The sequence below is a fragment of the Miniopterus natalensis genome, chromosome 12, assembly GCF_054644295.1.
Source record: "Miniopterus natalensis isolate mMinNat1 chromosome 12, mMinNat1.hap1, whole genome shotgun sequence".
NCBI lineage: Eukaryota > Metazoa > Chordata > Mammalia > Chiroptera > Miniopteridae > Miniopterus > Miniopterus natalensis.
In genome coordinates, this window is record NC_142092.1 from 71,553,850 (window position 1) to 71,571,070 (window position 17,221).

The 17,221-nt window shown below is 54.8% G+C and overlaps 1 protein-coding gene across 5 annotated transcripts in view; it reads left to right on the forward strand.

Annotated features, from left to right (window-relative positions):
• The window catches only part of RAPGEF1 (Rap guanine nucleotide exchange factor 1), a 122,316-nt gene extending 105,406 nt beyond the window's left edge, over positions 1-16,910 (forward strand). For 3 of the 5 annotated variants that reach the window (XM_087822998.1, XM_016196599.2, XM_087823000.1), the window contains 10 exons: positions 2,186-2,270; positions 4,078-4,170; positions 4,983-5,168; positions 5,848-5,932; positions 6,036-6,130; positions 7,338-7,416; positions 7,555-7,656; positions 8,342-8,439; positions 9,484-9,612; positions 10,146-16,908. In XM_087822998.1, the coding sequence (XP_087679124.1) occupies positions 2,186-2,270; positions 4,078-4,170; positions 4,983-5,168; positions 5,848-5,932; positions 6,036-6,130; positions 7,338-7,416; positions 7,555-7,656; positions 8,342-8,439; positions 9,484-9,612; positions 10,146-10,296 (1,103 nt within the window). In that variant the 3' untranslated portion in view covers positions 10,297-16,908. Of the gene's footprint in view, positions 1-2,185; positions 2,271-4,077; positions 4,171-4,982; positions 5,169-5,847; positions 5,933-6,035; positions 6,131-7,337; positions 7,417-7,554; positions 7,657-8,341; positions 8,440-9,483; positions 9,613-10,145 lie in introns of all 5 variants that reach the window. The other 2 variants (XM_087822999.1, XM_087823001.1) reach the window with 2 other exon arrangements.
• Positions 16,911-17,221: the final 311 nt, after the last annotated feature.

Consider the following 17,221-nt stretch of genomic DNA (forward strand, 5'->3'; position numbering starts at 1 on the left):
GGATGGGGGAGGGGCAGCGGTACCTGTGCCCCCATAGCTGGGCCAGGTCTCTCCCCACACTCATATTCCTTTTACATCTTTTAAAATATGTCTTATTGATTTCAGAGAGAGGAAGGGAAGGAGAGAGAGAGAGAAACATCAATGATGAGAGAGTCACTGATCGGCTGCCTCCTGCATGACCCCTCCTGGGGATCCAGCCCGAAACCTGGGCATGTACCCTGACCGGGAATCGAACCATGACCTCCTAGTTCGTGGGTCAACGCTGAACCACTGAGCCACACCGGCCTGGCCTTCCTTTTACATGTTTTAAGTTATTGTGAGGTGATGTAACCACAGTGCCAAAGTAAGGTGTGGATCGAATTCAAACACCTCAAATCCTAACCCCCCCAATTTTGTTTTTGTAAATGACCAAATCCCTGTTTTTATAGCAGATTTCTCAAAGTATGATTCTGGGAACTTTCTAATTATGAAAGTAGTACGAGAATGTTTACGTTGCAGAAAATTTGAAAAACAGTAAAAGAAGAATCTGCTCTCACTGACTCCCCACAGCCACCGTTTTGCCCTCTAGGGTGTCTCCCTTCCTGGGGCAGACCCAGGCCTGAAGACTGATTCAAATCCTGGCTGTGCCAGTCACAGGCCCAGGCAGCCACTGGGCACAGCCTCCCCTCTCAAGCTCAGCTGACTCAGCTTCTGAAGAGGTTAGCAGTGCCCAGTGGACGTGACAGTGGAATATACAGACATGGCACACGTCTGCACAGATGGAGTGTCCCTCCACGCCTCAGCCCGGCAGGAGGAATGATTTCCACTTTTGCCCAAAAGTATAGGGGTGAAGTGGGAGCTGGCTCCAGTCCTCAGCTCTGAGCAGTGAAGACTGTCCTGCCAGGTGCAGCCAGCTGTGGCCAAGGCAGAGGGAGCCCTGCAGTCAGGGCAGCCAAGAACCTTGCAGTCTGTGCCGGCTGCCTGGGCAAGGAGGCTCTACTGCCAGCTGGGCTTCTGCTTGATTTTATTCATGGAAAGATTTCGAGGCTGCAGGGAACCAGAGTTGTTTGTACCTGGGGTGGATTGCTGAGGTAGAGGCCCCGGGCCACACAGCAGGTTCCACAGCGTGGCTTCCTGTGGACCAGAGACTGCACCGGTGGCTTTGGACTGGGAGGCCCCGCAGCTCAGAGGTGTGCCAACGTGGGTCTGGTCTTCCAAAAGCAGGCGTTGGCTTGGCTGGACCCATCTCTGCTTCCTTGCCCAGCCCCTCTGAACAAAAGCCCAAACTTGACAGTGAGCAAGTGGGTTTGGGGGTCCAGGAAGCAGCCTGAACATGATGCTGTGATTCCAGCCTGTGAGCCTCCCTCCTAACACCTACTCTTTCAACTGACCTCCCCACCCCCTAGTTCAGACCCCAGACACAGGAGCAGGTGTTGCTTTTCCTCTCCTTTGTCCCGGGAAGTGATTGCAAGGGCAGGGGGTGGGAGCTGGGTTCGGCCAAGCCTGCACTTCTCAGCCAGAAAACTGGTGATAGGGGAAGGGGATCTGTGTCCAGACAAGAACATGTCAGTAGTATGTACGCAAGCTCAGCCTTGCGGTGAAGAGCACATACTTTGGAGTCAAATCAGGACTTGGACCTCAGCTCCAGCTCAGAATAGCTCTGAAGTTCACAAGCCTGGCCAGGCCGGCTGTCTCAGGGAGTGACCTGCGTTAAAGCACTCCACTCCTTTTCTTTAGTGTCAGGGACTATATGGCTGGGAGTGGGTCACAAACGAACATAAATGGAGCTGTTGTGACTAGAAAGGTCAGGAACACCAGCCCCTGCAGAGGAAGGGGAGGCCATGTGGGAGCTGCCAGCCCAAGGGCCCCTGACTGCTGGAAGTGGGCTCCTCCTCGCTGGCCCTGCCCTTCCCTGGCACCCAAGCATGCCCACTTGCATTTTCCAGCAGCATGCCAAGCTCTGCCCTTTCAACTTTTCCTTCCGTAGATCTCTCAGTTTGTGGAAATTCCCAACATTTTTGTTCCTGGGCTCTGCTATCCGAAGATATTAGCTATGATTTAGCTTCAAAATCCTGCTGATGAGTTTGAGTTAGTTTCTCTGTGCCCATGACTAAGACCCTTTGAATAGCCAGATCTGAGCTCTCAGTGTCTTAACCAGAGGAGGCCCGTTGCAGCAGAAATGGCTAACCACTGTTCTTCCCTCTAGACCTGGTGTTGTATTGTGAGGCCTTCCTGACCACCTACAGGACCTTCATCACCCCCGAGGAGCTCATCAAGAAGCTGCAGTACAGATATCCTTCCCTGGGGCCTGCTGCCCACTCAGTCCTCAGGGGCTCATCCTCAGGGGCCAGGCGGCCGTGGAGGGCAATGGGATGGAGGTGCAGCCCTGTCTGCCCCATGTCCTAGCTTTTGGACCTCAGGCAAGGCTTCCTCTTTGCACACCTTGGCCCGTCTGTGAAAGGGCTGAGTGAGACTGTGAGAAGGGCCGGGTACATAGTTGATCACTGGGTGATGCTGAAACAGAGTTGACAGCCTGGGGGAGGGAACAGACAGGCCCCTGCAGAGGCCCAGGATGTTGGCACCTGCGGCTTCTGAGGGGAGCCCCAGGGCGTTGGGCTGACCAGTGCACAGGGGCAGAGCTGGAGGGAATCACGCCTCAACTGAACAGCCTCGGGTGGGCGTGGCCTCCCCCTCACGGCAGACTTGGCTGTGGACAGAAGCTCCACGTCCAGGACAGAATGGGCTCCTGCCCCTTGACCACACCTGCCTGCGAGGTCACCTTTTCCAGTACCACTGCCTGCAGTCCTGGCTCAGGGAGACCCACTTCTGATGCCTCTTTGTCCCAACCTGCCCATCCTGCCCCAAAGGGGGCCAGCCCAGGGTCCTTGGCCATGTCCCCACACAGATGGCCAGTGACTGCCATCTGCTGGATAGCAGCTGTCATGGGTAGGAAGTTGGGTGGGAAGTTTGGGGTCCCAGCTCTCCCCTCCTGTGTGCCCTGAGGCTTCCCCTGCTGGCTTCTGTCTCCCCCACAGCCCGAGCCTTCCACTCTCCCCTTGTCCTCACCCTAGAGGGCCTGGCCCCTCTGCACTGAAGCAGACAGTCCCCATCTAAAGATGTAGGTTTCCTCTAGCCTCACACATTCAGTTCCTCGCAGGCCCAATGCAGCCAGTGACCGTAACTCATACTTGCTGAGAACTTGCTGGTGTTGGGCATGTGCACATGTGATTCCACCCAGCTATAAAACCAGTTTATACCTGTATTACCATGTCATGTATGGTGTCTTTATATTCCTGTATGTAATTAAACTGAGGCTTAGAGAGGTTAGTGATCTGTGTGGCTGTTTGGAGAGAGCCACCCCCAACCCTGCCCAGGCCTCTGTGACCCCAGAGCTCAGGTCCTCAGCACCTCCTGGCTCAGCCATTTCCAGGGTATTAGTGGAAATGTTCCAGCATCAAGACCAGAGCACAGCTGGCTGGTGAGCCCTCTGTGCTCAGGCCCTGAGGCCTGTCCCCAGTGCACTGGCCCTTCCTGACACTCCCAGTCACTAGGCAGCAGGCAGGCTGGAGCGGGAGAAGGGTCTGCAGCGGGTGGCGGGAACCCTGGGAATTGCTGAAGGTGGTCAGGTGTTTGAAGGGCTGCTGTGGGGGAGGAGCAGATGCTCCTTGGTGATTCCTCAGGCTGTAGGAAGAGGGTGGGAACTCGAGTGCAGGAAGCCACCTCGGCTGTGCGCCTACCTGGGACATGGGGGTCAGGGCGTGTGATTTGTGACCCGACCCCCGTTCTCTACTTGGTGCTCAGCAGGCAGGCCTTGGCATTATAGAAAGTCTAGCAGGAACCTCAGATGAACCACCTGGGCAGTGCAGTGGGGATGGACCTGCGAGCAGAAGAGGGTGGTGGCTGAGGACAGTCAGGTCTATACTGAGCCCACTTTAAGGCCTCTGCCATCCCCGTGCCCTCGCTCTCGGGTGGCAGGGCCTCATCCAGGCTCCCTGGCACATCGTGGCACTCAATAAGTGGTAGCTGGCAGAAGGCGGCCTTCCCACTCACATCCTCCCATCCCCCCATTAAGAACGCTTTCTTTAACCCGCACTCCACATACGAGAAGTTCTCTCCCTTCGCTGATACATTCAAGAAGCGCGTTAGCAAGAACACGTTCTTCGTGCTGGTGCGGGTGGTGGATGAGCTCTGGTAAGTGTGGCCCCCGCCCTCCCCAGGGTCTTGGATCCCTGCAGGGTGCAGGCCTCCCCGCTGAGCTCAGGGCATCCTATCACGTCCCACCAGCTTCTTGCCCACTGTTCTGGATCATGCTCACTCCAGCCTGCTCTAACATGACCCTGGGTAAAATAACCCATCCCCGAAGACCCACGCTGGCGCACACCCTGATTTCCTGGTGGGAACTATCCCTCGCCACCCTCCTCAGCCCTCCATGCTGTGCTGATATGGCCTCTCCATTTCTATTATTTAACAAATACTCATCAAGCCAGCCCTTTCCTAGGCTGGGGAAGGAAACCACCCAGGCCCTGCCTTAAAGGTGCTTTCCTTTGTTAGCGGATAGCCTTAACCGGTGACACATAGCTGTGAAACCTCCACGCCTGGAGAGTGCTGTGCATGGGCGGGTCTGGGGTCCTGTGGGCCTCTAGTCTGAGGGCCAGGACCTCTCAGTGACTCCTCACCCTGCAGAACCTGGAGCTCCTCCAGAGCAGGATTTCAGTGGGATTTGTCTCCACGGCCCTGGCTCAATCTCCAGGGCCAGCAAGTGTTTGCTGAGAGGACAGTCGTCACTTATTACCACTGGGGTCACCCCCAGCACTCGTGAGGATGTTAGCAGCTATCCCAGGTCCTTTTCTTGCTCTCAGCCCATAAGAGGTTTCCCAGCTCTGCTGATGGCTGCCGCAGGGCCCTTGGGTATCTTGAGGTGGCTCTGGACCCAGTGGCAGCAATCCTCTTCTTGTCCTTGTGTTCCTACCCCTCACCTCTTGGCCTTGGCCTTGGCCCTGTAGCCTAGTGGAGTTGACAGAAGAGATCTTGAAGCTGCTGATGGAACTGGTCTTTCGCCTGGTATGCAACGGGGAGCTCAGCCTGGCCCGTGTGCTCCGGAAGAACATCCTGGACAAGGTGGACCAGAAGAAGCTGCTCAGATGTGCCAACTCCGACCAGCCCCTGGCAGCCAGGGGGGTAGCAGCCAGGTGAGCCGCCCGCCATCTGTCCATGGCACCTCCAGCCCCTGCCTCCTCTGGCAAGAGCTGAGCCCAGCAGCTGCCTCTGCTTCCCGCTTCCTCAGTGCGCCTCCCAGCCCACAGCCGCACGTCCAATTCTGCCAGGCCCTCTGGCGAGGTGGCTCGGGGACAGCCCAGCAGGTTCCCTGGGCACCGGGCCTCTTATCCAGGGTTCTGTTGTATGATGAGTCCCCTTTTTACCAGGAAGTGGGGCACCAGGGCGTGTGGGGATTACCAGGATAAGAGGCAGGTGAACGTGCTTCAGGCTATGGTCAGCTCCTAATTTTCTTCCCCGCACTAATGTGGCTGCTGTTAATTCTCACCCAGCCCTGCTGTGCTGTGCCATCCTGAATGTTCCCAAGACCCTATATGTAGGTTCCAGTCTGTTGCCTGCTCCCTCTACTCCAGCCGTAGATGGTTTGTTAGTGACCATTTCCGCCTTCGTTCATATGGCACCCATCTCTGCTCCCCTGGGCCCTCAGTTCTCGGGCAGCCGAGCTGTCCATGGGCTCAGAAAGGGGCTGGCACCATGGTCCTAGGCAGGAGCCCGTGTTCTACTGTGGAGGTGGTCACTCCCTCCAGTCTCAGTTCTGTGGCCTGCTCAGCTCCCACCATCCTTGTCCACTCATCTCACGCGTCTGTCTTCCAGGCCGGGGACCCTGCATGACTTTCACAGCCATGAGATAGCTGAGCAGCTGACCCTGCTGGATGCCGAGCTCTTTTATAAAATAGAGGTATGCCATGGGGGCTGCTGGGAGGGCCGGCTCTGCCTGGTGAACTGCCCCACTGCAGGAGAGCCAGAGGGCCCAGCCCAACTCAGCCTGCTTCCTCTTTCAGATCCCTGAGGTTCTGCTTTGGGCTAAAGAACAGAACGAGGAGAAGAGCCCCAACCTGACACAGTTCACGGAGCACTTCAACAACATGTCCTACTGGTGAGGCCCCCACATCCCCCACCCTCGTGCTGCTGTCTCCCACAGAGAGCTCCTGCGGCAGGCAGGAGGGGCCCTTCACCCTGCCCAGCTCCTGAGGCCCTGTGGGCGCTGAAATGGGCACCCAGAGCAGAGGGCTGGTGGAGGGGTCAGGCCCGGCAGGGGAGGGTCCGGGATTGGTTGACACTGTCTGCCATAGGTGAGGGGTGACGTTCACTTTCCCACTCTGGTCCTTGCCAGCCTCCCCACTCATGTGGGCAGCCTTAGGGCTTATCCTCACACTGACTCTGCCCAAAAGAGAATAGCAAAGGAGTGGTAGCTGTCAATACTTTCATGTAGTCTTTAGCCCTTAAAGCAAAATAGAGCCCAAAAGTGTATTTATAATATTCCATGTAACAGAACTGTTGGCTCTTTGAGGTGTGACTCAGAAGTGCCCACAGCCTCTCAGCATCAAAGAGGCAGCACGGTCAGGGCATGGCAACTGTGCCCCACCCCACACACAACCCATTGCTGCCAGCAAGGGGGACGTCTAATATTTTTCAAATGCTCCAAGGGCTGCTTGTTGGCGAGAAATGGGTCATTCTCAGCTTTTCCTGCCTTTCTCCCCAACAGAGCACACGGTCGTTTGTAGCCACACATGGCCCTGAGCCTGGTCTCAGACCCAGCCCCATGGTGGGCACAGAGGGCTCCGGGCACACCCTTGGGGGGGGGTCTGCAGAGCCACAGTCCTCAAGGCAGATCAGTGCAGGCACCCTTTAACGGGGAGAAGAGGCAGATCAGAGGAGCACTTCCTCCCAGTGACTGACAGCGGATGCCCTCCTCGTGTCTGGCAAGGTGGTCTCTTAACCCACGTGCCTGCTCCTCTCCCAAGCTAGTCCTAACGCCATGCAGGAGTGCTTCCATCTCAGTGGTGCTTGGGGTCAGCACTTGTCAGGAAAGTTCTGCTCTGGTCCTCCAAACCCTGCACAGTCAGAGGTCCCCATCCTGGTGTTTGGCACCAGCCACCAGATACCTTTGTGGCCTCTTGCCTCCCTCTGGGATTCTGTGAGCTCCTTGAGAGCCAAGACAAGGGCTGCAATTGGTGCCTCCCAAGCCCCCGCACTTACTACAAGCCACAGATGCTTCCAGCTGGCCCATCTCCACCAGGACCACACTGCACTTGAAGGGAGTGCAGTCCACTCAGCTCTCTCCTTCCCTTTGGTCTGTGCAGGGTCCGCTCCATAATCATGTTACAGGAAAAGGCCCAGGATAGGGAGCGGCTGCTCTTGAAGTTTATCAAGATCATGAAGGTAACCATGGCGCCCTCCCCAGAGCCTGCTCCCTCAGGCCCTGCCCAGGGAGGTTGGAGGTGGGAGGTAGGAGGTGGGAGGTGGGGAGGCCCCAGGCCTGCCCGCCCCAGTCCTCATGGCCACCTCGCCTCTTTGCAGCATTTACGAAAGCTCAACAACTTCAATTCCTACCTGGCCATCCTCTCGGCGCTGGACTCGGCGCCCATCCGCAGGCTAGAGTGGCAGAAGCAGACCTCAGAAGTGAGTGGTGGGGAGCACGTGCTCAGCACAGGAATGGGGACCTGGGCTCAGGCCCCTGATCTGCCACTGCCCTGCTGTGTGGCTGGGACAGCCCAATCCCGCCCGCCTCAGTCTCCTGTCTTAATCTGCAGTCATTGGACCCTGAAGGGCGTGGGTGGTGCTGGGGGGTCACGTCACAGCGTCCCGCTGCCTGCGCCATAGGCCCGTCACAACTTCACCTGGTCCTTCCTGCCCTCGGCCTGTGCCTCTAGAATGCCTGCTTTGGGCAGGGGCCATGTTAGTCCCTGGGGGTGTGCTGTGCACAGGCAGACACATTGTTGGGCCTTTTTCTTCAGGGTAAGTGCCAAAGGGAGGAAGATGGGCCTCAGGGAGCGGGAGACGCTCTCTGGGCTGCAGCGCAGGGCCAGGCCATGTGGGAGCCTGAGCTCCAGGTTACGTGTCTGTTGAGCCACCAATCAGGAAGAATCTGGCCCTAGCAGGCACAAGCAGTGCCATAGATGGTTGGCCCCAAAAGGCCTGGTCTCCTTACTGGGCTGGGGCAGAGACCACGTCCGGTTCTGGGTCGGTATGTGTGGGTATCCTCGCGCACTGGCAGAGGGTGGGTGATGAGTTGGTCGGTGAGGAGGGGCCGGGGCTCAGCGCCCAGCATTGGCGCAGTGCTCACGGACTCCGCTACCCCTCCCAGGGCCTGGCTGAGTACTGCACGCTGATTGACAGCTCGTCCTCCTTCCGTGCCTACCGGGCCGCCCTCTCGGAGGTGGAGCCGCCGTGCATCCCTTACCTGTGAGTAGAGCTTCCTGCCTGGATGTGCCCCTCGGTTGCTCTGGGGATTCTATAGCAGGCTCCTTGAGAGAGTCGTGCTTAAGGGTTTCCAACCAAGACGTGTACTTTCAGCAGTCCTCAAACTCGGCTGCACGTTACAGCCACCCGAGAGCCCTGAATCACATCAGGAACCCTGAGAGCACTTGGTGTGAAGCAGCTCAGAGAGTGTGTCCCCCAGTATGGGCCCTGGAATGGAGTAAATAGATGTTTCCTAGGAAAGCATCCCATGGTCAGTAATCATAGGAACTAACAGAAAATCATAGCTAAACAGGCTTTTTGGTTGCAGGTCTTATCAGAGCCCTTAGTATGGTAGTGGACACTGGAATCTCTAAAAGGGATGGAAGAGTCAGTCGGCACTGTCCCAGGGCTGGGTGTCTGATGGGACGTCTCTCAGAGACACAGATGGGACAGCTGATTCCTCTTCTTGCTTCCCAGCCTTCCGGCCTCACTGAGCACTAACACCCCTTTGGTGTGGGCTCTGACAGTGTCCCGGGGCCCTCCAGCTGGGCCTCCCGGGTGCAGGAACTGCCATCGCTGGTCATGTGGCTTCATGTCCTCTGTATTCAGAGGCACTTTCCCACACCTGTTACGAAGAAGGGCTCCGTCTGCCCAACTCCCAGTTTGGGGTTTTATTTTTTCCTGTTCATTTATGAATTTTACATCAGCAAACCCACAACTCTGCTGGCTTTTGGTGCAGCAACCACTTCCCTGATAGTCCTCTGCATGCTGGGACTGTCACCGAGGGCTTCTGTAGTAGGCAGGCATTGGACGCTCCTTGGGCCCTGAGCTGGCTTTCCCGGGGACCCAGGGCTTGGGAGCTGGGACTTCACACTGGAAAAAACAAACACATCCCGGAAGTGCTGGTGGCTTTGGTAGCTCCTCAGGCACAGCCCAAAGGCCTAGGCCGAGTCCGCACTGACTCGTCCTGGTGGCCCAGCCGACTTGCCTGAAAACCACCACCTCTGAGTCACCCCCGGAAGGTAACTGGTCTCTCCACCCTCCCAGGGGGCTCATCCTGCAGGACCTCACCTTCGTGCACCTAGGGAACCCAGACTATATTGACGGCAAGGTGAATTTTTCCAAACGGTGGCAGCAGTTCAACATCCTGGACAGCATGCGATGCTTCCAGCAGGCGTGAGTGCTCCTGACCCTCAGCTCCTGGGACCTGAGCAGAGGTGGGAGGTGATAAGGACCAGTGGGGATCCAGCACCTGCTTGTCCAGACTGTCAGCAGGACAGAAGTGTGTGTGAGGGGCTCGGCACAGTGTGGCCCACGGCCGCCACAGGTGGCAGGCAGCCAGCTCATCCCCATTGCCCATACAAGGAAGCTGATAGCTGGTCTTGCTGCAAGGAGGAATTTGGCAAACCCTGGCCCGCCGGACCTCAGAGCAGTGGGGGTGGGCCAGGGGCATGCAGTGGGGCCTGAGGAGCCCGAGCTCCCTGGAGCACCTTGTAGAGGGAGCCCAGCTACAGGGGTGCTGCTCAGGGAGACCTTGCAAGAAGCAGAGCACGACCTTAGGGCCCAGTTTGAGGCCTCGTCTCAGCACTTCTACCCTCCCCTGTAGACCGTGGGCAGCAGTGGCCCCTGCCACAGCTGTTTGCTGGGTGGTAATGGGTCACCTTCGAGAGGTCCTGGACTCTCACCAGCTGCCTGCCTTTCCCCACCAGGCATTATGACATCCGGAGAAATGACGACATCATAAACTTCTTCAACGACTTCAGTGACCACCTGGCCGAGGAGGCCCTATGGGAACTCTCTCTGAAAATCAAACCCAGGAACATAACAAGGCGAAAAACAGACCGGGAAGAGAAGACCTAGGAGCAGGTGCTGTGAGCAAGGAGAACGCTCGAGAGAGGCTCAGAGTGTGGCTCCGAGACCGGAAGGGACTTTGGACCTGTTATGTGGCGGCAGCACCTGTTCTGGTCTCAGCCACAGGGCCCGGCATGGCAGGAGCCCATAGCCTGGGCACCCTCCTGCTCCCTGCCCCCATGAGCGGAGCCCACAGCCCAGCGCAGAGCCAGCAGGCAGGTCTCATTGCTGATTGTGAACCGGTGGTTTTCTCGTTTGGTTTCTGCTTTCACGTCTGTCTTCCCTCTCCCTGTCCCTTCCGCTCCCCCTCCAGCCTAGGAGTAGACCAAGGAGCAGCGGAATCTTCACCGCTCCCTGACTTCCAGGGTCCTGGATCTGCTGAAATGAGTGAAGGCTCAAGGACCCTCATGGGGGCTGCACTCCCGGTGACCTTGAGTGCACGGGACATTTAGCTTGGTAGGCAGAGAGCAGAGAAGACTGGGGGTTGGGGGCTGCTTTTACTTCCCAGCCCTGCTTTTTAAAGTAGAGGATGGTGAGCTGCTCACCTGGCCCGGAAGGTACGACAGGTGGCCTCTCAGCAGCCTGGAGCTCTGGCGCTCCTGTCACGGTACTGCCCTTGGCACTGCCCTGCTGCCTGCTAAAACCCCAGGGCCCTCTCCTGGACCGTGAGCAGTAAGTAGCAGCGTCCGCCACCTTTGTGCCCCTTCTCTCTCCCACCCAACCTCTGGCATGCTCCCATCACCTGGCGCTGTGGGGAGCTGGGAAGAAGAGGTTGGAGCGAGAGGCCTTTACCATCCAAGAAATGCATTTCAGCTGAGCTGGGCCCATAGGTCTTGGGTGAGTTAATCCAGAGAGAGGGGAGAGTGGAGGGGCATTTCTGTTGGTGGTCCCTCCTCTGTCGCTTGCTGTGTGCCTTAAATTCCATCTCCTGTCTCCTCCCGCCCCACGGGCTCCCCTCCTACTTTGCTCCATCCTGATGGGTGACAGAGGCTCTTTCTCCTGCTCATGAGACCTGTCCACCAATACTGTTGGCTCTCCACTGGGAAGGACAGTGTCCCTGAGAGGCCAGGGACCTAGGGCTGACCAACCACACCCTCTGCCCATGGGGCATCTCCGGAAAGCGTCTCAGGAACAGGTGCTTCCCCTGTCCAAACCACGCGTGCTGCTGAGGTTGACAATCTGAGGCCAGGCTGCAGGGCCCCACACACGGGTGCCCGGCTGGAGCTCCCGCCTGCTGTGGGCTCCGGCAGGCCTGCCCTCTGCGTCCTGTTGTGCGTGGTGGAGGGTGCACCTGTCCCGGGGTTGGCACCTGGTCATGCAGACTCCAGACCTAACTGTGCTTAGCCCAGAACAAAGAAAAGCAGAAAGCAACATCTGTTGATTATTTAGATTTTGTTTATTAAGAAACAATCCTGTCACGTTGAGTCCTTCATGGGTTTTGATAAGCTTTTACCCAGAAGAAAAGTAGGGCTGGTCTTTTCCCTCATTTGTCCTATACACAGAGGGAGTGGCTATGAAATGTCAGTCACGTCCCCCTGGCAGCGATCCTGCCGGCTGCAAGTGGAGCACGTCACTTTATTATTTAAGGAGTGTGTGTTGAGTTGCTGTTTACTGACAGTGCTGCGTGTGGGGTGGGTTTAGTCTGTGCCTGTGGTCCTCAGTCTTCATGTCAGTCTTCCCTGGCCCCCAGCTCTGCCAATGCCACTGGGCCCTCGGGGCCTCTGTGTTATGGGAACTGTGGTTCCCTCTGCATTTGGAGAGCCCCAGTCTCCCTCCGTTGCACAGGCAAATACTTAGCCTCAGACACCCAGCCCCTCTCAGACAGATGCATATCTGCGGCCTGTCATCCTGGTTCTCAGTCATGAGCTGGTGGGGGTGGGGCTCTACCTGCCCTCCGTTTAGAAGTGGTCCTGCCCAACCCTCCCCTCCTCAAGCCCTCGGTGCTCTGAGCAAAGGTGCCAGACACCAGACAAGCAGTGCAGGTGGACAAGGGGCTGGTGTGTCCGGTGGCCCCAGTGTGAGGAAAGCAGGTGCAATGTGTGTGTTAACTTATTGATGATGGGTTTCCCCACCCATGTCTCATTAAGACACCCTCTTAGCTCGGGGAGTTGCTGAACCCCATGCCGGAACCAAGCGTGGCCGTGAGTTGTCTGTCTTGGGGGCAGGGTGTGGGAATCGATCTTTAGGACAGATAGACACGACCAGTACGGTTTGGGTCCCTGCAGGTGGGGTAGAGCCAAGGAGAGGGCAGACTGGCGCCATGTATGAACTAAACCCTGATTCTGAGAAGCACCGCCCTGCCCTGCCCCTGCCCCCACCCCCGCCCCCAGTGTTACACTGTAATATGTACCCCCAATAACCGGGCTGTGGCGGCATCTCCCTGCAGACATCTCAGACCTGCAACTTCTACACAAACGGTGAATAAACAGAGGGCAGCCTGGGCACACGTGTTGTGGGGATGGTTTGGGCGCCTCCTCTTCGGTGCCTCTGCTCGGATGGGGCTGCTGTTGGGGTGGTTCCACAGAGGGGTCCGCGTCCCCAGCACCAGCTGCTTCCAGAGGCCTGGCTCCCGCCCCACCCTCGAGGGCTTTGGGAGCTGCTTGCTTAGCCACAACCTAGGATCCAAGTCTGTGGGTGGCACAAGGCCAGGCTTCTGGGGTGCAGTGGCGATTTGGTGTCCCCCCAGGTGGATGAGAGGCAGACCCCTCACTCATGTAGACTGCCACTCTCGTTCACTGGGGGTGTATCACTTAGGAACCGGTGAGGCCGGGTTTGGGTCATTCCTGACCTGCATGCTTGTCACATGCTGTAGAAATAGGCTCTGGCTAAGAAGGGCTCTGCTCCTGGCTCCCAGCTGATGAGCCAGGTGACCATGGTAAACGGTGCCCTCTCCTCTCCGCAGTTGCTCCATCTGGAAGTGGAAGTGATACCAGCTTCTACCTTGTAAGGTCTGCGGAGGCTCAGTGAGTTACTGCCTATGACAGGGCCTGGTCAGCTGTTAACACTGTTAATACCTACTGAGCATGAATTGGGTTCCAAGCACTTTGCAAACAGCTTTACCTCATTTAATCCTCAATTTAAAAATCACAAGTGAAATGTTACAAGCATGATAAGTGCTACAAAGAAGAGGCACTTGACATCAAAGAAATTAACTCTGGTTTGAAATCACTTTCAAACATCAGGTCTAGACAGGCTTTACAGGTAATTTATACCAGACAGGTAGTGTCAGCCTTGCCCAAGCACCCCCAAGAACAGAAGGGAAACACTTCTCAACCCACTTCATGAGTAGAATACAACCTGACATAAAATCCAGACACAGACATGCAAGAAAATTATAGGTGCGTACTGATGCAAAAATTCTAAAGTAACCTTTAACAGCCCCAAACCAGCACTGCATAAAAATCCGCACTCCCTGACCCTGCAATTGGCTTGCCCTCCAATGCAAGGATGGAGTGACAGTAGTAAGTTGGTGAACGTACTCTAGACCCCAATTTGGGTGCCCCCTTCTAGTGCTCACTAAGGGCATGGTCATTCATCCTAGTCCCCAGACTTGCTGGCTACTGTTAGGTGGTTCTGGCAGAAGGGGATGGATATCCCCTCAAGAAATTAAACGTAGAACTGCCTCATGACCCATTCATTCCACTTCTAGGCAAATATCTGAAGGAATCCGAAACATTAATTCAAAAGAGTATCTGCACCCCTATGTTCATTGCAGCATTATTGACAACAGCCAAGATTTGGGTGCAACAAGCGCCCATCAGTAGACGAGTGGATAAAAAAGCTGTGGTACATATATGCAATGGAGTATTACTGGACTGTGAAAAAGAATGAAACCTTACCATTTATGACAGCATGGATGGACCTAGAGGGTCCATTGTCTTGAGTGAAATAAGTGAGAAAGACAAATACCATATGATTTCACTGATATGTAGAATCTAAAGAACAAAATAAACGAAAACCGGGTGTTCCTCTTCCCCAGACAACAGACTCCAGGGGTTCACAAGCGGAGCCCAAGTGGAGGGAGCCAGACAGGATCACCCCACTGCCCACACTGGACTTTACAGAAAGAGAAAAGGAACCTGTGCTAACCAAGCTGCTGAGGTCTTGGGGTGTATAAATTCTCATGCACGGCCTAGCCTCTCCCAAACGCAGATTAACAGACTCAACACCTGCAATCACCTCAGTGGTCAGGAAGGCATTTGCTGAAAATGCAACACACACTCAATTTTTATTTTAAAAAATTCTTAACTAGAAATCGAAAACCTCCTTAATCTGGTAACAGTAACTTTCCAAAATCTTACACAAACATACTCAATGTTGAAATAATCAAAGCATTTCCTTTAAAATCAGAACACGGTAAGGATCCCACTGTCAGCATGTCTGTTCATTGTGCTGGAGAGCCTAGCCAGTGCTGCAAGAAAAGAAAAAAGTAGCTATGGGATTATGGAAAATCCACCCGTGTTCAGCTGGACAGCCAGATAAACAAGGAAAAACATTCCTATATACAGTCACCAATTAGGAAACAGTTCTCAAAGGATTCTGTTTATACTGGCATCACAAGTCTTACGGCACCAGAAATAAACCCAACAAAAGATATGTGAGACCTTTATAGAAAAAAATGATAATCCAACAAGAGAATATAACATTGGTAAATATGTATCTAATATAGGAGCACCTAAATTTATTAAAGCAAACATTAACAGACCTAAAGGGAGAAACGGACAGAATGTGGTAATAGTAGGGGACTTAAATACCCCACTTGCATCGATGGATACGTCATCAAGACAGAAAAAGCAAGGAACCATTGGCCTTCACCGACACATTAGACCGGATGGACTTCACAGAGAGATACAGAACACTCCATCCAAAACCAGCGATACACATCCTGCTCAGGCACGTAAGGAATATTCTCCAGGATAAACCCCAGGGTAGGCCACAAAACAAGTCTTAATAAATTTGAGAAGACTGAAGTCCCATCAAGCATCTTTTCTGACACGACTATAGGAAACCAGAAGTGAATTACAGGAAAACTAGAAAGCACATTAACAGCTGGAGATTAAACAACATACTGCCAAACAACCAATGGGTCAGAGGAGAAGTAAATACCCTGAAACCAAAGAAAATGGAAATACCAGCACTAACAGGATGCAGCAAAAGCAGTCCTAAGAGGGAAGTTCATAGTGATAAGCGCCTACGGTGAGAAACAAAAATCTCAAACAACATAACTTTACACCTCAAGGAGCTAGAAGAACGCACAGGGCCCCAGGTTAGTGGAAGGAGGGAACAGAGATCAGAAGCAAATGAAATAGAGACTCGAGAGACAACAGAAAAGATCAATGGAATGAAGAGCTGGTTCTTTAAAACGATAAGCAAATGGACAAACCTTTAGCTCGGTTCACCAAGAGAAAAAGAGAAAATTCAAAAAATCAGAAGTGAAAGCGACGTTACAGCTGATGCCACAGAAACGCTATGGGACCACTGAATAATTACGCGCCAAACAAATCTGACAACCTGAAACAAACGGATAAACACCTAGAAACCTACAACTACCAAGACTGAATCAAGAAGAAATAGAAAACCTGAACAGATCAGTTACTAGTAAGGAGCTTGAATCAGTAATCAAAAACTTTCCAACAGTCTGGCTGGCATGTCTCAGTGGTTGAGCATTGGCCTAGGATCCAGGAGATCGCCGCTCGATTCCCGGTCAGGGCAAATGCCGGGTTGCGGGCTCGATCCCCGGTGGGGAGTGTGCAGGAGGCAGCCAATCAATGGTTCTCTCATCATCGATGTTTCTCTCTCTCTCCTTTTCTCTCTCTTTGAAATCAATAAAAATATATTTAAAAAAAAAAAACTTTCCAACAAACAAAAGCCCAGGACCAGACAGCTTCACTGATTAATTCGACCAAACATTCAAAGAAGACCGAACACCACCAGCCCTTCTCAGCCTCTCTGCAAAAAACAGAAGAGGAGGGAGCACTTCTGAACTCATCTTACAAAGCCCACGTGACCCGAGACCAAAAGCAGCCCAGGATGCCGCAGACACAACAGTCCTGTTTCTACCAAACGTTCAGAAATGACAAGACGACTCAAAAATGAGAGGCTCTGCAGCACTTTTGACAAAAGCCAGGTTAAAAATACATAGAAAAAGCCCAGAGCTCACCCCGGAGGCACCGTCCAGGTGTCCAGGTGGCTGCAGGTGTCCAGGCACCTGCCAGGAGCAACCGCAAAGCCTCACTGGAGGAGGCGGACATCTTCCGAGGCCCCGTTGCGTCTTTGATTTTTCACATATAATTAAAAACAACCACGAACAGGAGGAGACCAGAAGCGTGAACAGAAAAAGACCAGAGAGAACAGACAGACTCAGACCCACAGGGGCCGGGATTTGGGAGTTTCCAGGTGTCGTTGGAAGCACACAGGTGCTCTGCCCCTAGGAGTGAGACGCGATGGAGGCTTGAGGCCAACGACTGGAAAATATGAAAAGAGAGCGAAGGGGAATTCTGGAGCCAAAAGTGCACTAACTCGGAAGAACTCGGGGAATGTGTGGAGTAGAATTAGTGGAGGTGGACAGGGAGTTACGGGTGGGGTGAAGCATGAAGGGAGGGAGGACGGGCGAAACCGGAAGGCAGGAGGAGACAGACGGGGAGTCCCAGTGTCGCTGGAGGTGTCGCTGGAGCGCCGGAGCGACGGGAAGGGTTGGAGCAGAAACGGCGGGCGCAGCGGCGTCACTGTTCTGACAGCCAGGGAAGCGCTCGCCCGCGCGTCCCTCGGCCAGGGAAGGGTTGCGCGGGCGTGGGATCTCCTGCAGTCTCTTGGACAATGAAACACCTGCCGCAACACGGGTGAACCCCGAAACCTGGGTGTCCAAGAAGCAAGACGCCGGAAGCTACGTGTTGCCTGCGCCTGTCTGTGGGAAGCGCGCAGAAGCCGGGACCGA